The sequence below is a fragment of the Andrographis paniculata genome, unplaced genomic scaffold (assembly GCF_009805555.1).
Source record: "Andrographis paniculata isolate CXL003 unplaced genomic scaffold, ASM980555v1 Contig86END, whole genome shotgun sequence".
NCBI lineage: Eukaryota > Viridiplantae > Streptophyta > Magnoliopsida > Lamiales > Acanthaceae > Andrographis > Andrographis paniculata.
The window spans coordinates 3,820,619-3,839,914 of NW_026137624.1; the positions used below are offsets into that span (position 1 = coordinate 3,820,619).

The window sequence follows — 19,296 nt, forward strand, 5'->3', positions numbered from 1 at the left end:
TCATTTTGAGAAAATTTAATAAGAATGAAACAGTCATTTTTAAAAATAAATTTATAATAATAATATGGTAAGGCTACTAATTAGTTTTGCATATTTCAAGAATATAAAATATAATTTTATTTAAAGATTAATACCCTTGTTTGTGCATTACTTTAAAGATTAATACCCATGTTTGGTTGATGTTTTTATTTGAATTGTAGATTTTTTGAATTAGAATAGTTTTTTGATGTGATATAAATAGTTTTTAATATTATATTTTAAATATAAATTAATTTTTAATATAATATAAAAAATAAATATTAGACGTTTAATTTGATATTTTTAAGAAGAATTTTAATAAATTGTGAGAATTCACCCAAATCACTCGAACAAACACAAACGTAGTTATGACTATTACAAAATTATTATATTAATTTTATTTATTTATAAAAAATATCTAATCTAATATTAATATATATTATATATATATATATATATATTTGACGGTGTATGAGTCATACTCCGCAATAAGATTTTTATAGTAAAATTCTTATAGTAAACAAGGAATTACATTTCCGTATGAATATATATAGTCAAATTCTTATTGTAAAATTTTATGTTGTTGTTTTTTTTTAATTTTAAATTTGATTAAGCGAAAATTAATTATCATATATTTTTATATCAATTATTTTATTTTCATTAATACTAATTTTTAAGAGTAAACTAATTTTTTCCCGTAACTACATTCTTTTATCATTTTACTCTCATAACTGGAACATGTTGCAAACAATCTCGTAAGCGGAAACTTTTTGCAATTTTAGTCCTCTGCTGCTGAAGATGCCTACGTGACATCTGTGTGGCTCATCAGATGATGCGTATCCGCCAAGTCAGCGACACCTGGCAGACACGTAGATTTTCATTTTTTTCTTAATTTTTTTTAAATTTTCAAAAATATTTTTGAAGTTTTTCAATTTTTACAAAAAAAGATAAAATAAATAAATAAATTTTATTTTTATAATTGTTTTTTTTTAAAAAAAAAAATCTACGTGTCCTCTGGCAAGCCACTTGGGTGTTACGTAGGCATCTTCGGCGCCGGAGGACTAAAAGTGCGAAAAATTTTCCACTTACGAGAATAGCTTACGACAGGCTCCAATTATGAGACTAAAATAATAAAAGACTCTAGTTACGGAGCTAAACTATTTTTTTAGCCCTGTAACTAAGCTTCTTTATCATTTTAGTTTCATAAATTGAACTTTTATATAAAATAGTCCCCTAATCGGATTTTTTTGGCACATTTGGTCATTTGTTGCCAAAAATGTTTTGTAGCACATCGGAGGACACGTGTCCCCCACGTAAATGCCACTTGGCGGATGTGTGGAATATTATTTTTTTTGGAAATTATTTTTTACATCTATAACTAATCTCCCTTATTATTTAGTTATGTAACAGAAGCTTGTCTAAAAATAGTTCTGTAAGTAAATTTTGTATGATTGTGTACACAAACACACAATCGTTTTTGTTCTACACGTCCTAATACATGGACGTATCCAACCCCCTAGCACTATTCTATTTTTTTTTAACATGGTCGTATGTATATTCAACATAACGTGTTTCTTATACACGGTCTGGTACATTGCCGTGTCCATCCCCTCACAGTATTATGTTTTAACAATACGGCCACATTGTTATCAACATGGCTTTCTCGTACAAGGCCTGGTAGATGGGCGTGTATAACCCATTGTACACCCCAAGTATTTTGTGTTAACAATATGGTTGTGTTGTTATGAACAAGGCCGTGTTGATCATACATGGCCTGGTACATAGGCGTTTCTATTCCCTCTACATAATTTTATTTATTTTTTTAAATACAACCCTGTTATTTATAAACACGCCCGTGTTTATATAAACACAACTATTGAAACAGTTGTGTTGTAAAATTAAACATGGGCGTGTCTACTTTAACATGCCTATGTTTTTTGGTTTATATGGTAATAATATAATTGAAATCAAATATAGTTATATAATAAATATATAATTTATAATATAAATATACAACTATGAAATTATAATATTATTTTTGTATTGTTGTAAATTTATTTCGAATCATTTGGATTTATCGAACAAACTTCGTATACAAGATACGAATCAATTAATAATAACGGAAGCAAAATTCGAATAAAACTCAAATTAAACTAAAATCGAATCGAAATGAATTAACACATATAAAAGTAAAGGCATAAGTCTGACTATAAAATTGGGAATTTAATCAAAGAAAGAAAACTCCCTTAGTATGCTCTCTCTATTCTTGTCTAATGCCGAAATCTTCCCTTCCTATTCGTGTTCAAAGAGAAAAGAAAGACAAGTCAATCCGCCGACTACGATGATGACGATTCCCACCGATAGACACCTCCGGCGGACAGCTCCTCCTCTGGCGACGACGCGACTTTTGTATTCTCCGGCAAAAATCGACGTACAACTCCAAATCAACGGACGATGACAACGACCAGTGACTCCTTCAGATTCACACCGACGAACAGCGGGACAACGGCAGTGAACTCCGGCAGTCATCTTCTCCAATCTTCATTCCTTTCACCGACGAGAGGGACGGCGAAGTAAGGCTCAGCCCATGGTGCGAGAATGGCCTGAGGTAACCACGTCTCAAAGTGGAGGTCGGCTCTTTACTTCAAGCCTCGAAATCCACCGGAATCGGCACAAGAAAAGGGTCCCGAACCTCACCGGGAACTCACCGGAATCGCTCGACAGTTTCTCTCCCTCTCCTTCACTCTCTAACTCTCGATCTCTCTCTCGGTTCTGGTGTATCTCTCTACACTAAACTGACTCACCCAAAAACCCTTTCAAACTAATCTTTAATAACTTCCCCAAACAAAAAAATCATACACGGTTATAACCAACATAACAACCAAAAAAATTGACTTAGGGTTTGATATATGGGTTTGGGTCGAATCCGATTGGCCGGGCTAAGGAGTGGGTCAACTTATTTATTTATCGAAGGACTTGTCAGCTTAGGCCTCGAACGGCCAAAATTCCCAACATGTATATTACTAATAATTTTCAATATTTATTAATATTACTTCCTCCATCCCAATTCAATGAGGTTTTTGGGATTTTGTAGTAAATTATGAAATATTATTGTTTTATTGATTAATGAAAATATGTAAGAGTTTTTAACATTTTTACCATTTGACTTTATATATAAAATAATTGTATGTGTAATAGTATGTTTACAATTTAAGTAAAAGTTAAGTGTATTTTGGTAATAGTGTATGATTAATTTTTATAAAATATGAAATAGATACTTTAAGTGGTTCGAATAAACATCTTTGTTTCGTTTTGACTTACTGATTGGAATATGGTCTAGTGTTTGAGCATTTTTGGGTTGAAAATATTGTTATTATTCAATTTGTAATCTTCTGGTTTCATTTTCATAAATGTTCCTTGCGGCTTCTTTTCCGATATTATTTTTCTTTTGATTATTTCGCTTTGATTTGATTCTGTGAAATTTGTTATTGTTTTAGTACGACAACTATGTATGTATGTACGTCTGTTGTTTGCGGCTACGTCTGCAGCCGATAGAGAGAGGCTGCGAAGGATGTTGTGGACAGAGCGTTGCTATCAGCCTGGCAAAATCACATTTATTTTATTTTATTTTATTTTTTGAAAAAGCATTGCGGTTTTTTCAGTTTTAATTTGTTTAGATGGATCTTAATTTTCGCGGATTATTGAGGTTAACAGAGTATTAGAATTGCCAACGATCATGTTCGAGAATGCATTGTATGAAGTTAAATTGAACTAGTAATTGACACTGCAAATATTTTTTAATATATTTGCTTCTGTTTTGTTTTTTGATAGTTTTCTTGCACATTGTGTATTCATCCCCAAATATTTATTTGGGGAAGAAATAAATAAATGTATTGATTGATTTAATTGGATATCAATTTCCTTGGGTTTTAAGATCTGAATTTTTGGGTTTTGAGTTTGATGTTGTATGGATCATAGGAAGACTATAAGATTGACTTCTTGTCAATGAATATGTATTATGTCATGTTTCCAAAACATTTAGTTTGAAATTCGATTCTTGTTATTTACTTAGAATATTTTAAAGAATCAACTATGAACTAGCTTTGGTGAAATGTGGTTATTTGGTTATTTTCCTTTTGTAGGAATGTTATGCACATTTCTGTTCTAATAGAATGAATGGGATATTTACCCTTTCATATAGTCCAAAAGTAACTAATTAATGCAAAAGTGGGTTTCTGTCAATTTTTCGGAAAAGTTGATCGCAAGATTGTTAATTCACTAATTAATGTTCTCAAGTTTTATACTAATGCTACAGAGCCACTTTTCTGTCAAAAGATTTGCTTACCATCGTATTTCATTAATGAAAACTATAATTTAGCCATGAAATTATGTGATGTATCATGAAAACTAAAGAATTCATCAAATCTGATTTTTATTATTATGTTTTTCAAGTTTTGAGATTATGTTAATCTTTTCAAAAAAATTTGGTACTAAAATTGCATGTCATCTTATTCGATGAAAGAAAATCTGAGTTAGACTTGAAATTTCGTATAAAGTATCATGAAAAGTACATGTCGCGTAGCTAGCTAATAAGGTCAGATAAAGATCACTCACAAACTTAATTCCAGGGGGATTATAGTTTTGTTTGTTTTAATATATTTTAGTGTCTTATTATTACATATATTGTGACTCAAGATTGCATATTTCGATTGTACGGAAACTGTTGGGACATTATATTACAAGAAGTATATGTGAAAGAATGTAACAGCGTTCGTATCTATTGTTGTTGGTTGACTTTAATTTTATGAATCTTATATTTTCATTACAACTAATGTGCTATGTAGATGTGCACATTTATTAGCCAAATTTAAATATTTTATTAGCCACATTTACAACTTTTGCAGTTTCAAGAAAATGAGAAAGTGATATATAATTTGGATCACTGAAGGCTAACATATAATAGAAGAATAACATAAGAGCAGTAGTTAGAGTTATTAATCTTATTTGACATTACTGAAAATTTCTAGTGCACTAGAATTAGAAAACAGAAGGCTATTACACATCCCAGGGCATTAAGGCAATAACTTTAACATGCTGATGTATAAATACACCAATGCAAAATAAAATTAGCAAGTTATAATTTCAAATACATTTAACCATTTCCCTCTACTATAGTACGCGATACGCCTACATGAAAATTATTTTTACAATTGCAAGTACAACTACTCCAAACACTACAAACTCGAACATCCTAAATCGTTGATTGAATTTCTTCATCTTTGCAATCAATTATTTGTTGTGAACCTTAACTTCATTCAGCACTTGAATGTCGATGGATGGCGAATTAACTTCAGAGTCGTTCATATTGTTAACATGTTCATTCCACTCGCCATAAGTGTTGTTCAAAGGATCCAACCAACGGAAAAACTTGCACGCCACCATTCGACAATTACAAAATAATTTACCTTTTGTCTCTTTCGAAGGTCTGACAACCCGAATTGCTGCTACTACCCCACACTTGCACCGTGGACACTTGTACCGTGGACACTTGTACCTTAGATCCAAATCACCTTTGCCTCCTGACCTAGACTTTGCCATGTTAAACGAGGACATCTGATGTTATTAAACTAGTAATTAAGAAATCAAATTTTCGAAGCATGTTCACAAAAATTATAAATGCCAAGTTAAAAATTCTAATTTTCAAATGATTTCCTGTCTGTTCTATTGAAAATAATCACACCATCTCAAGAACCAAAGTGGATTGTGGAATTTCTTGAAAATTCTAGAACAACTAGCCGATTTTACTATAATAAACTGGTTTGGATTGCAAAAAACAAAACAAAAAATCTAAAAAAAACTGCAGACAATACCAAAAATATATATATATATATGCAAACAATACCAAAAAAAAGGAAAAAACGCAAACAATGGCCAAATCCGGTTAAATGTTAATCCTATTAAATTTTTTGGTGCCCATTAACCTAAAACCCAGAGAACATCGATTCGAAATTACCTCATCAAAACACAGATTCAAAGTTCCATACCAAAAATTTCTTATTGCAAATCGCTATTACCTACCATTTCCACAAAAGTAAATGGACATAAATATAATTTCTGAACAAACCGAACTTACCCTATTGACGAACGAAACGATTTGGGCAATCCAAGAGAAGAATTTCAAACTGGCTTCTAGGATTTCTGTGCGAGTGAATACCAACAAATGAAGTTGAAAAGAAAAAAAAAATATGGTATCAAGGGTATATTTGTAATTTTATATGCCCAACTGTGAATTCACTTTGCACAGCCAGCGCGTGTCATCAACTGCTAACGAAATGGGTGTAGGGCGTAGGGTTTTTGGAACTATAGGGGTATTTGATGCAATTTACAAACTATGGGGTATTTCGCGCAATTATCTGAAACCACAGGTAAATTTCATGCATTTTTGCCTATTTTTTACAAGTAAATCAATACAAAATAACATATGGAATTGGAAAAACACAAACCTCAACAACACCCAATATCCTCAGTATAATTGACAACGCGGGGTTAATTGACAAATTTAGTCATACTTGCCTATAATATTACAACTTCGTACAACTGCTCAAAATAACAAATATTACACTATTAAGGGCATTTACGTAATAACAGGTAGTCATCCGTACAACTTCTCATATATATGTGTTTAACGATATATATCAGAACCGTGCGGGCTACGCCTCCTTAAATCAAGTTGGTAAGTAAGTGTTTAAGTAATATTTTGAATGTAAAAATATTTTTCTATTCAAACAAAAAATAGGAGAAATATATATATATTTGTGCTAATTGTGATAATGAATAAGGAACGGTAATATTTAGCTCCATACATGAATATGAATATTTTTATAGCTTGAGTAAATTGATGATTCTAAAAAATACCTTTAGATATATTTTGGGTGATTGAAGATGTTTTGACAGAATTGATTGTTAATTTTTATTATCTACACAAAACTTGCTCTAATTGTATGAACTGACTATGTTGTTTAAGTGCAAGTAGGTGGAGTCGCAAATTTGAGTGCTTCAATTCAAATGATTTGTGTGCGCCAAAGAGAAACAAATATCTTCAATAAGGCACATGCAAGAAATAGGAAGACATTAATTGGTTATATCCGATATGTGAAATTGTGAAAATTACATGTTAGCATATTTTTTATATATTGTTATTTGGGGCCCACATAAGCCTATATATATGACTCTCTTTCTAGGTTAAAACATAATTTCCATTTTCCGCAAATATTCAAATATGGTATCAGAGCCTATTTTTCTTCTGGGATAGACATAGCTACTAATCCTCATTGCTTTCGCCGCCAACACCAGCACATGGCAGCCGCAGTCTGCTTTTCTGCACGATTCTTTTGCGCGCTCTATACTATTCTTGATTTTCTCACTTTATAGTATGGCTCTTAATATGGATCGTGTAGACGCTTTCAGGATTACTATTATTCTTTCTAGTGATAATTATGATTTGTGGGTTGAATCCATAAAGAGTTTTTTGATTGGTAAAAGATTATGGCGTTATGTTACTGGCGATTTTTCTGCACCGGTTGCTCCTGTTGTCACTTCTACGGTGCCCCTCAACAATAAAGATCTCACAGACTATCGGACTGCCTTGAATGAGTGGGATAGTAAGAACCACATTATTCTTACTTGGATTCGGAATACCTCTTCCAAGTCCATTCAGATTCAACTTCGCCGCATGGACACTGCCAAGAAAGCTTGGGATTATTTGTAGCATCGATATCAGGCCACTGGAGGCATGCATTATTATCAGATTATAGGGTCATTGAATGCACTGACACATGACTCACGCCAAGATATGAATGAGTTTCTCTGTACTATACAGTCTATGTGGGATCCCATTGATGAGGCCAACATACAGATTGAGCACTTTCGGTTGATTCAGCTCTTGATGAACCTTGGTCCAGAATATGAGTCTGTGCGTGCTTCCTTGCTTCATCGTCATCCATTGCCTTCCTTGGAGACAGCGATGAAGGAGATTTTGTTTGAGGACACCCGCCTCAAGATGCTCAAGGCTTCTACTCTTGATTTGGCCTTGGCAGTTCCCTCTTCTACTCCTTATCACTGAGATAATCGCAAGGATGCCCAACCACCGCAGTCTGATTGTCGTAGTTGCCCGAATGTTGATCATCTTTATATCTATTGCCCTAAGGTTGAGTGTCACTACTGTCATCAGAAAGGCCACATCCATCCGCATTGTCCCAAGAATCCCCGAGGCTGGTCAGTCCTCTTCCGGCTCTTCCTCTGTCATTGTTGCTGCCACTAGCGTATCACAGTCGCCTCAACCGCCTCCCACTATTGAGGACCTATTTCACATGCTCACTCAGGTTTTATCAATTCATCCTTCATTAGCCTCGACATCAGGTAATAACACATGGTATATTAATTCTGCCTGTTGTAACCACATGACACCTGACCATTGCCTTTTACATTCCTCCCAACCCGTCACCTTCTCCCCTCCAATAGTTACCGCTGATGGCACCTCTATGCGCATTACCCATACTGGCCATATATCGTCTCCCCACCTCGATGATGTTTATGTTATTCCCAAATTAGTCCTAAACCTTGCGTCCGTCGGTCAGTTTGTTGAGCAGGATTTTACTGTAATTTTTTTTTCTTCTGGTGTGCAGGTTCAAGATACAACACAGACGGATCAGATACTTGGGACGGGTCGCAAGACAGGCCGCCTATTTGAGCTTAACCACCTTTGTCCTCACCAGACATGCACCGTCTATTTCCGTTGCAGTCTCTTCTTCGTCTTCCTATTACTAGCACCTCAGACTTGGTCATGTCTCCCTATCTAAACTCAAGTCTCTTGGAAATACAGGTATTTTAGGCACAGTTTGTTTAGAGTCTTTTGATTGTTTGCATTGTAAACTTGGAAAACAACCAGCTTTACCTCTTTTGAATAGCTTGTCTATTGTTGATAAACCTTTTTCGTTAGTACATTCTGACATTTGGGGGCCCTCTCTTGTTGCTACTCTTACTGGATTTCGTTACTTTGTGCTTTTTATTGATGATTACTCTCGCTTTACTTGGATTTACTTTATGCGTAAGCGGTCGAACTTGCTTCCATATTTTCTATATATTGTTATTTGAGGCCCACATATATATGCCTATATATATGCACTCTCTTGTTAGGTTAAAACATAATTTCTATTTTCCTCAAATATTCAAACATTACATAATAATAATAATAATAATAATAATAATAATAATAATAATAAAGTATATTTTTATTTACTTCTAATTGGAAAGATTAATTTCCTTCCGATTTCGCAAAACCAAAAGACCGAAACAATTAAATCCAAAAACAGTGGGAAAGATTCCCTTAAAATGGAGAGCAACGCTGAGTGTTTCATGGTATATGGCAACTATCTTTTATATCAATAAATTCGCTTGTACTAATTAGATCAAATCATTATGGTACTTATTTCACCAAATTAGCAAATGTCTATAAAGAAAATTACAAATACTAATATAGAATATAACACATTTTTTAATAGCTCATTATATAGTTATATATAGAAAAATAAATTTTGATTTTAGCAAAATATATTTCAATTTCATCACAATAGTAATTGATCCAATTATAAAATGTTCATAAAGAAAATAGCAAATCATCATCAATTATATAACACAATATATATTGTCTTATGATGATTTGTTAATTATTTTAAGTTAATGTACTATATATTGTATAATGATTTGCTAATTTCTTTGCGTTACATTGTTGTGGACCAAATCAGCGCCCTAACCACCGCCCTATAAAATATATTTACATATATAAATCTTTTCAGATTTCTTGTTGTATTAAGTATTCTTGTAACATTCTACATTAGGATGGTGTATAACGTTCGGACAGAAAATGCTGGATCAAAACCTGATACAAAGTTTGAAAACAAGACTTAGGTAGAAACATTGATTTTTGCAAATATATATAGATGGTGAAAATACATCGAATTCTAAGCTGGTAAGCCTACAATTTGTAGTGAGTTAAAGATTGAGGATTAGATGAAACTCTCAGATAAATCCAAGCAATTTTAATCATCTTCTTCAACTATGAAATTAGGGTGTGTTTCTTTAGGGGGATTCCGCGAAATTTGGGGTTGAGTTTGGTTTTTATTTGAATTTTGGGATGAGTTTGAATTTTATTGTTTATTTTGTGTTTGGGTTTGATTGGAGTTTGGGGAATTTTGATGTTTATTGATTTGATAGATAATGAATAAAATAATATAAACGTGTATTAAATTTGATTGATAAAATTTATATTGTATGATTTGATTATGAATTTATATTATACCCAATATATATATTTAAATTTTTATTTATTTGTATTATAGAAAATTTTATTTTCTACAAAATAATATATATTGTATATATTTTTTTCCCTATAATTATAATCAATATTTAATTATATTTTAATTTTTTAAAAAAATATATAAAAATAAATAAAATAAAATCTACAACTTGTCGGCCAAACCGTGGACAATCCCAAATTTGGGTTTGAAGAAACAGACCCTTATGTACAGACCCATAACAATTCAGTTGACATATATAGGATTCATATTAAATCAATTTATCTATATTTAGGTAACCTATGTTAGAAAGAAAACTTTTTTGTAAATGGGAAACAGTGGAGTATAATCTCCCACTTTGTTATCTTGATGATCAAAACCAACATTATTTTTCGAACTCCCAACATTCATCTACATAAAAAAGTTATTATATATATATATATCTATTATATCAGTTCACTGATTTCTAAAATGGTTTAATTCTGTTTAAAAGATTGGAGTAACCTTTGCTGATATTGGTGTTCTGGATGAGCTTATAGAAATATCATATGACACACCTTAGCAGTTACAAGATAAACATTAACATCTCTTCTCTTGAATCTAGTTTGTCATTTTGATTGTTGAGGACTCCCGTTTGCGGGATATGTAACTAATGGCTTAGTTTCCCTAATAAGTTCGAGCTTTTAGGTGAGACGGTCATTAGTTTCCGACATGGTATCAGAGTCTAGGCTAGGTCTCGAGTTCGAGTCCCGCCCGTCCCCATTTGTGGGCGAGTCCGAGGGGGTGCCAAGGGGGGCGAAGTCCCTCTTTCCTGGGGTCCAGGAGCGCCGAGTGGTCCCCGACCCGACAGTATGTAGTATTGGACTTTGGAGCTGATATTGGACTGAACTCGTCTGATGTATTCTTTTACTTTATTTGAATATATTTAGAGACATGAAATCTGTAATTTGTAAGACAATCGTCCTCAGAAAATTTGTTTTTCGATTTTGCAGATGTTGGTGAACTATGTAAATTTGTGTCACGTTTCTTTGTTATTCGATCAATAATTCTAATCCGTCGCAAACACAAGTAATCATGCTTCAACAAAAATAGTCTCAGTAAAAGCAATCTGGTGAAGGAAAACCAACCAGACAAAAATAGTTAATCAGTTAGTTTGTTACATATATATTTGGAAAATAAAATAAACAGCTATCGAGTTTGTTGAATTAATTCTCTATCTGGCACTAAATTTAATTACGTGAGCAACTAATTTAGCAGTTGCGTGCCTCCATCATAATACAATATGACCTCTATAAATAACAGACTAAAAACCCTAATTCTCTGCAACCCTAACTTAAACATCTCAACTCCAGTCCCCCCGCCCCACCCCACCCACCCAAATTCTCTCGAAATATAATATTCTCTCTGAACATGAAGAAGGTCGGAAACAGGTGGTCGTTGGCGTTGGTGGCATTGATAATTGCTTGTGTTGCAGTTTCAGTTTCAGTTTCAGTTGCAGAAGGGAATGGGGCTGGATGCGACCCGGTGGCGCTGTCGCCGTGCCTGCCGGCGATAACGGGATCGGATTCTCCGACGGAGGAGTGCTGCCGGCTGCTGAGGTCGCAGGAGCCGTGCTTCTGCAGCTACCTAAGCAACCCGGCTTTCAAACCCTACATCGACTCCCCCAACGCCAGGGCTGTCGCCACCAAGTGTGGCGTCCAGATTCCCACCAAATGTTGAGTTGATGCTTGCTCAACTAACTTCATTCATCTGTCTGTCTTCTCTTAATTGCTGTTTAATAATCATTTTGAATTGAGATTCTTCTCTGGTTAGATCGTTTGATCGATCGAGTGCACTTAAGCTTAATTTCAATGACCATGGATTATTGATTGAATAATGTCTTCGTACCGATCGATCCATCATGCAAATTAGTCATTAACTTCAGACCCATTATATTATACATATATATATATAGGGGCGGAACTAGACCGGGATGAGAAGGGGGACTAATTTTTCAAATTTTGAAACGAACATAGTCGTTATCCAATAATTTTATCAATTGAGTTATCATATTTCGAAAATTTTACAAAATATCAATATACAGTAACAGCTATATATTACAAAATTAATTTTCTATTATATAAAATTGATAAATAGTAAAAAAATTTATTTAAAAAAAAAAAGCTCTTAGAAATATCATCTCCTATATATTTGGTTAAGAATTTTTTTTGAATGTATTTATTATTATTATTTTTTACCTTTTATTTCATATTTATTTCTATAGCGTCGAATAATTATCATGATATAATTTTTTTATTATTTAAAATTTAAAATCAAATTTTAAATTTTTGCATAAAAATTCATAAATTTTTAGCAATTCTTTAATTTGTTTTTATTGTTTTTTTATATTATATACTATAAAAAAAAATCAAAAAATTAAAAATAAAAAAAGAGGGGGGGTGGAGGGAGGGGCCTGGAGCCCCCCCCGCCCCCAAATACATCCACCGTGTATTTACACCAACAATGAATGCACAACGACTAATCATACGATAGTTATTCGTAACTGTTACAATTATTACAAGCTACAGTTTTAAATACATTTATTATGACAATATTATAACTGCTCGAAATTTAGTATCGCATTATTATTATTATTATTATTATTATTATTATTATTATTATTATTATTATTATTATAAGTTAAGTGATTAATGTTGTAACTAAGCTAGCAAACCACATGGGAGGAACTTGGAAATTCATTGGAGATGTTATCTAGTTATGAACATGTCAGAGCAATCTATTGAGTGTTGGCCAAAACTAAGGATATTGAATATCATTTGATGATCGAAGTTGCAAAATTATTGATAAGAGAAGCAATAGCATCATTGCCTTTGTCTATTCTGACGAATCACAGTAGAGTGTTTCCAATAGTTATATAAGTTGGTATACTACAAAAAAATATCAATTTTGTAACAAGATTTTTTTGTTGTTAAATTCACTTTTTCCATTACTAATGATATTAGAGACGGAATTTGAGATGGAATTACGTTAGCTACGTGAACTTTAGGAACGAAATTTCGTTACAAATATACCATTTTTTTGTAGTGGTATAAAAGCTCATGTTTTGTTACAATAATATATTCATTAAATTTGTAATGAGAAAATTCTAATTTGAACTTAAACAGTTTTTTTTAAAAAAATAATAATAAATATTGATTTGATATTTTAAATATAAAATTATGATGTATTAAGGTTTCGATTAGTTTCTTCTTTAAAAAATAAACAAAATATATTTGTATATTGAGTTTAAGTGTTTATGAAGTAAAATAATTTTTAAAAATAATATATATTGTTTAAATTTTCCATAGTTAAAATGATAAACTACATGGAACAAGCTTATATAAGCACATATTCTCATATTAAAGAAAATTAATTTGTTTCCGATAAATAAAAAAAAAAATAGTTAATTTGTTAATAATAGTTGATCATGTACAATGTAAACAAAGAATGCCGATTTTTCGAAATTATTTGTGCAATGAACACGGATACTACTACAATAATTTAATTAAATACATCAAACATTTACATACAAGACGATGTTTCTTTTAAAAAATATTTTAAATTACTCCCCGTTCTAGCTCTATGTACTATTTTGGTCCAGTGCGATTCAAATGTATACCATTTTATTATAGAAAAAGCGATATTCATTAATATAAAAAACACCCTTAATTTTTAAATTAAATATATATTAATATACTAATACACATTATTACTTATACATGAAAATCTTATTAAACGCTTTCATTGTCTATTTTTGTATTATTTCTAATCTATGGCAAAAAAGAAAAAGAATAAGTAGAGCTGGACGACGGAGGGATTATTATATTGGTAAGTATCTCCAGAAATTTCAGCGGCAACAGAAAAGCACTAAAGATGATCAACTTCTCTCTGGTGGATTTCGCAAAGCTTGAGGAGATTTAGATAGAAGTTAAGCTTCGTCTATCGCCAATGTTTAACTTCTCTAATAATGTATGAATAATCTCCTCGTCTTCTTTAATGAAAACTTTTCTCACGTTTTGGTAGAGAGTACTAGAAAGAACCACTTCTCTCGTCATTTCAATCCTCTCATTTGAGTTTAGAATCGCGGTGACGATAGAAGGGACTTTAAGCAAAAATTTGGCGAGCCAAAGCAGTTGGCCTTTTGTCATCATCGCAGACGATAGAAAAGAACTTTTTGTATCTTAAAATCAGAATGCTCCTTGTCTCGAGCCATTTCTTTCGAACTTGAAGCTCCTGTGTTTGATTATATGTCATGTAAGGAATATTTGTTAAATATTGATATTAAAGAAACTTATGAACCAGTAGATGATGAAAAACTATGTGTATAATTATTTCAGAGAAGAAGGAATACTCACGTTAACTCGTTGGCTACCAGCATTACATTCAAATTAAATAGGAAACAGACTTAACAGAATGCTCCTACAAACTTGACACTAATTAAACTATAATGCCACTTATTTAAAAACTACTAAAAATAGAAAATTGCTCCACGAAAACTTGCTCCAAACTCCTGAAGACCTGTTCCACACCAGGACTAATTCCAACAAACTCCCCCTTAGTCCTGGTGTGGTCCAGCATTACGCACACCAAGTAGATGTCGCATTGTCGTCAGTTTTGTTGTCGGTAACGCCTTTGTCAAGGGGTCGGCTCTCTGCTCATCTATGCGAACAAACTGGACAAAAATTTTCCCTTCCTCGATACATTCACGTATGAAATAGAACTTAGTGTTGATGTGCTTGTTGCGGCCATGGAAAATTGGGTTCTTCATCCGCGCAATCGCAGATTTTGTTATCAACATATAGTGTCACTGCTTCTTGTTTCTTACCCAGTAGTTCAGTCATAAGGCCGTTTAACCAGATTGCTTGACAAGCTGCCCATGTTGCTGCCATAAATTCGGCTTCGCAGGATGAAAAAGCTATTGTCTTCTGTTTCTGCGAATTCCAAGAAATAAGACAATCATTGAAATAAAATGCCATACCACATGTGCTCTTTCTATCATCCATATCACCAACTAGATCACTATCTGTGAAGTCGATAATTGACTCATCGCCGCCTCCTCTGTTGTACAGAAGTCCATAGTGTATCGTCCCTTTCAAATACCGAAGTATTTGTTTCAGAGCTTTATGATGCATCAGTGTGCCTCTTCATGAACCTGCTTGCTACGCCAACCGCAAAAGAGAGGTCCGGTCTTATATACAGAAGGTAGCGAAGACATCCTATGATGCGGCAATACTCCGTTGCATCAACCGGACATCCTTCGACATCTTTGTGCAACAGTGTTCTTGGCTCCATTGGAATTTTTGTTGAATTGCAGTCAAGCATACCAAACTATGACAACAGTTTCATGGCATAAAATGTTTGTTTGATGGAAATTCCTCCTCCGTATTGTCCCACTTCAATACCAAGGTAGTAGGTGAGTAAACCGAGATCACTCATCTCGAATTCACCCATCATCTGTTGTTTGAACTTAGTAATAGCTTCTGGATTCTGTCATGACAGAATTAAATCGTCAACATAAACACCAACAATTACCCTCGCATTTTCAATGCCCCGAGTGTACACTGTCTGCTCTTGTGCACACTTCACAAAGCTAAGTTGTTTTAGGCTTTTGTCTAACCGGGTGTTCCATGCCCGTGGTGTTTTTCGGAGTCCGTAAAGCGCCTTATGCAACTTGAGCACTAAATGCTCTTTATTTTTAACGACAAACCCCTCCGGCTGAACTACATACACCTCCTCCTCCAATTTGCCATTGAGGAATGCGGATTTGACATCTAGGTGATGGACCTGCCAGCCACGGTTGGCGCAATTGCAAGAATAACGCGCACAATATCAAGTTTAGCAACTGGTGCGAATACTTCATCAAAATCAATCCCTTACTGCTGGACATAGCCCTTTGCGACCAACCGGGCTTTTTTTTTGATAATCTCTCCATTATAATTCTTATTCAATTTAAACATCCATTTGAGTCCTATTGCCTTGTGACCAGCAGGTAGTGATGTGAGAGACCAGGTTGCATTTTTTTCAATGGACTCCATCTCTTTGGCCATGGCTTCTTCCCAGGCTGGTTGTCCAACCGCCTCATCATAACAGAATAGCTCCTCCATCTCTGAGAGGATGGCCACCTCCACGTCGTCCTCCACTTCCAGTTCCACGCGCCGCGTATCTCTCATAATATCTTCAATATGTCTGTACCGGAGAAGCCTGTTGTCACTGCTACTACTCTCAGATAGCGGTGTTTGAGTGTTGCTGAACACCGGTGTTGATGGAGTATTTGGGCAGGGAGATTCCGCAGGTGTTGGCTCGCTTGCCGGGTCGACTTCAGATGGCACCAAAGCTTCTACTATTCGTCCAGTGTTAGTCATCTCCTCAGCAATTAACTTAGGTGAGTCATCATTTTCTGCAACACCGTCCCACTTCCATTTCATATTTTCCTCAAATATGACATCACGGCTTACATGAATTTTGCCACGACGTGGTTCGAACAGCCGATGTGCCTTGCTACCTTCCTCGACACCAAGGTATATGAACGATTGACTTCGGTCGTCCAATTTCTTCAAATGAGGTGTCATCACTTTGGCGTGCGCAGTGCATCCAAACACATGAAGATGAGTTACGTTCGTCTTTCTCCCATTCCATGCCTCAAATGGAATACATGTGCCCATACCCTTGGTCGGTAAGCGTTTGAGTAGATAAACTGCATGCCTCACTGCCTCACCCCAAAATTTTTCTGGCATGTTCATGCCCTTGAGGAGAGATCTAGCCATTTCCGTCACAGTCATGTTGCGCCGCTCAACTACACCGTTTTGCTGAGGCAAATATAGCGCGGTCAAATAGCGCTCGATCCCCGCATTCTCACACATTTTTGCGAACTCATTTGAAAGAAATTCGCCACCACAATCGGTCCGAAGTGTCTTGATACGATGTCCAACTGCATTCTCAGTTTGCGCCTTAATTTTTTGGAATGTTGAACATGATTCGTTTTTTGTTTTGATCACCTGTAACCACATCCATCGAGAATAATCATCAACAATTAATAAGAAATAACTATTACCAACATGAGTTAATGGTGTGATAGGTCCACATAAGTCAACATGTATGAGCTCAAGTGGCCTTTTGCCCGATAGTGTGTTGCTACTGGAAAGGGGTGTCTCGTCTGCTTAGTAACCGTGCAGCCTGTGCACAACTGGTGAGGGCGCGATATTTGCGGCAGTCCTACCGCCATTTCTTTATCAATGAGCATCTTCATCAATTGAAAATTCATATGCCCGAGGCGTGCGTGCCACAGCCACGCTAGGTCTTCCAAATTCGCCATAAGAGAACTGGACGTACTAGCTGCAACTTGATTTGATACAGTCGTTTTTGAGTGTGCTTCACTTTCATAATCAGTCGTTGAGGAATTTTAATAAACACCTCTAGTTCATCTTCATTCATTATCACTCGGTGGCCATTCTCAGTGAGCTGGCCGAGACTCACCATGTTGCTGAGGAGCTGAGGTATGTAATACACCTCTTGAAGTAACCAATGGTCACCATTCTTACAGGCAAAAAGATTCGACCCTTTGCCCATTATTTTTACCATTGAGCCATCGCCAAATTTCACTTTACCAATGACTGCCTCGTCCAGCTCATGAAATTTATTTTTGTCACCGGTCATATGGTTGTTTGCACCATTGTCTAAATACCAAACATCTCCCACAACCAATGCCCAATGACACCAAATCCACTTCACCATCTAACCGGGCTCTAATACCACTATTTGCTAAATATTGATATTAAAGAAACTTATGAACCAGTAGATGATGAAAAACTATGTGTATAATTATTTCAGAGAAGAAGGAATACTCACGCTAACTCGCTGGCTACCAACATTACATTCAAATTAAATAGGAAAGAGACTTAACAGAATGCTCCTACAAACTTGGCACTAATTAAACTATAATGCCACTTATTTAAAAACTACTAAAAAAAAGAAAATTGTTCCACAAAAATTTGCTCCAAATTCCTGAATACCTGTTGCACATCAGGACTAATTCCAACAAGAAATTCCTTTTACTAGACTAGAAAAATTAGCTGAATAAATGGCCATGAAGCTCTAAAGGAAACGGGTTATCATGAATGATTTGTCGGATAAGAAAACATAGGCCATGATACAACATCTAGGGTTTTCTGAACCATTTTTCAATCTAAACGGTATAATCAACAAGTCCAAATCAGGCCAAAACTAGGAATGGTAAAGACATAAAAACATGGGAAATTAGATGAGGAGTGAAAGTCGAAAAAATTATGAATAAAAATGAAGCTTGTAATCAAGGAAAAACCTTCCAATTAGAACCGGATAAATGAACATATTATGGAATACATCCAACATCATCTCGGTAAACTCTAGATTTTTCATCCTCTTTTTCTATATATTTTTTTCTTTTTCCTTTCGAGCTTTTTTCTTATTTTTGTCTAACTCCTTTGTCTATCTCGATATTGCTTTCTTCTTAAATTCAACTTCTAATTTCGAGTTCATTTGAATTCAAATTCCACATATATTTTACTTTACTTTTTAGTCATTCGATCCGAAATTTTTTTCATTTTTAGCATATTTGTTTGGTTCCAACGCTAATCATCGTAACAGTGTCTATCCATATATGTTAGACGGCAAATTTTATTGTGAGACCGAGCTCAAATTCTTTCTTCGGGCCATCTCCAATGGGTCGCCTTTTTTTGTGCAATTACTGCATATATGGAGCTTTTGCACTCTAATGAACCCTATTTTTTACACCAAAATGGTGTTAGCCATTTTAAGGCGTTGGCTTGTTTCATTTTTAGAAAAATAAATAAATTACATATTAATCCTTTTATTTATTTTTTAATTTTTAAAAATATAATATTAATTGTCG

The 19,296-nt window shown here is 34.2% G+C and overlaps 2 protein-coding genes across 2 annotated transcripts; one reads left to right on the forward strand and one right to left on the reverse strand.

Annotated features, from left to right (window-relative positions):
- Positions 1-5,055: 5,055 nt before the first annotated feature.
- LOC127242040 (uncharacterized) lies at positions 5,056-7,816 on the reverse strand. The gene is made up of 3 exons (XM_051261373.1): positions 7,579-7,816; positions 6,152-6,216; positions 5,056-5,607 (listed from the first exon to the last, which is right to left on the reverse strand). Exons 1-3 carry the CDS (start codon positions 7,814-7,816, stop codon positions 5,308-5,310), a joined length of 603 nt encoding a protein of 200 aa, XP_051117330.1. The 3' UTR covers positions 5,056-5,307.
- Positions 7,817-11,719: 3,903 nt separating this feature from the next.
- Positions 11,720-12,246, forward strand: LOC127242288 (non-specific lipid-transfer protein 2-like). Its single transcript, XM_051261767.1, has one exon. It carries the CDS (start codon positions 11,781-11,783, stop codon positions 12,087-12,089), a length of 309 nt encoding a protein of 102 aa, XP_051117724.1. The 5' UTR covers positions 11,720-11,780; the 3' UTR covers positions 12,090-12,246.
- Positions 12,247-19,296: the final 7,050 nt, after the last annotated feature.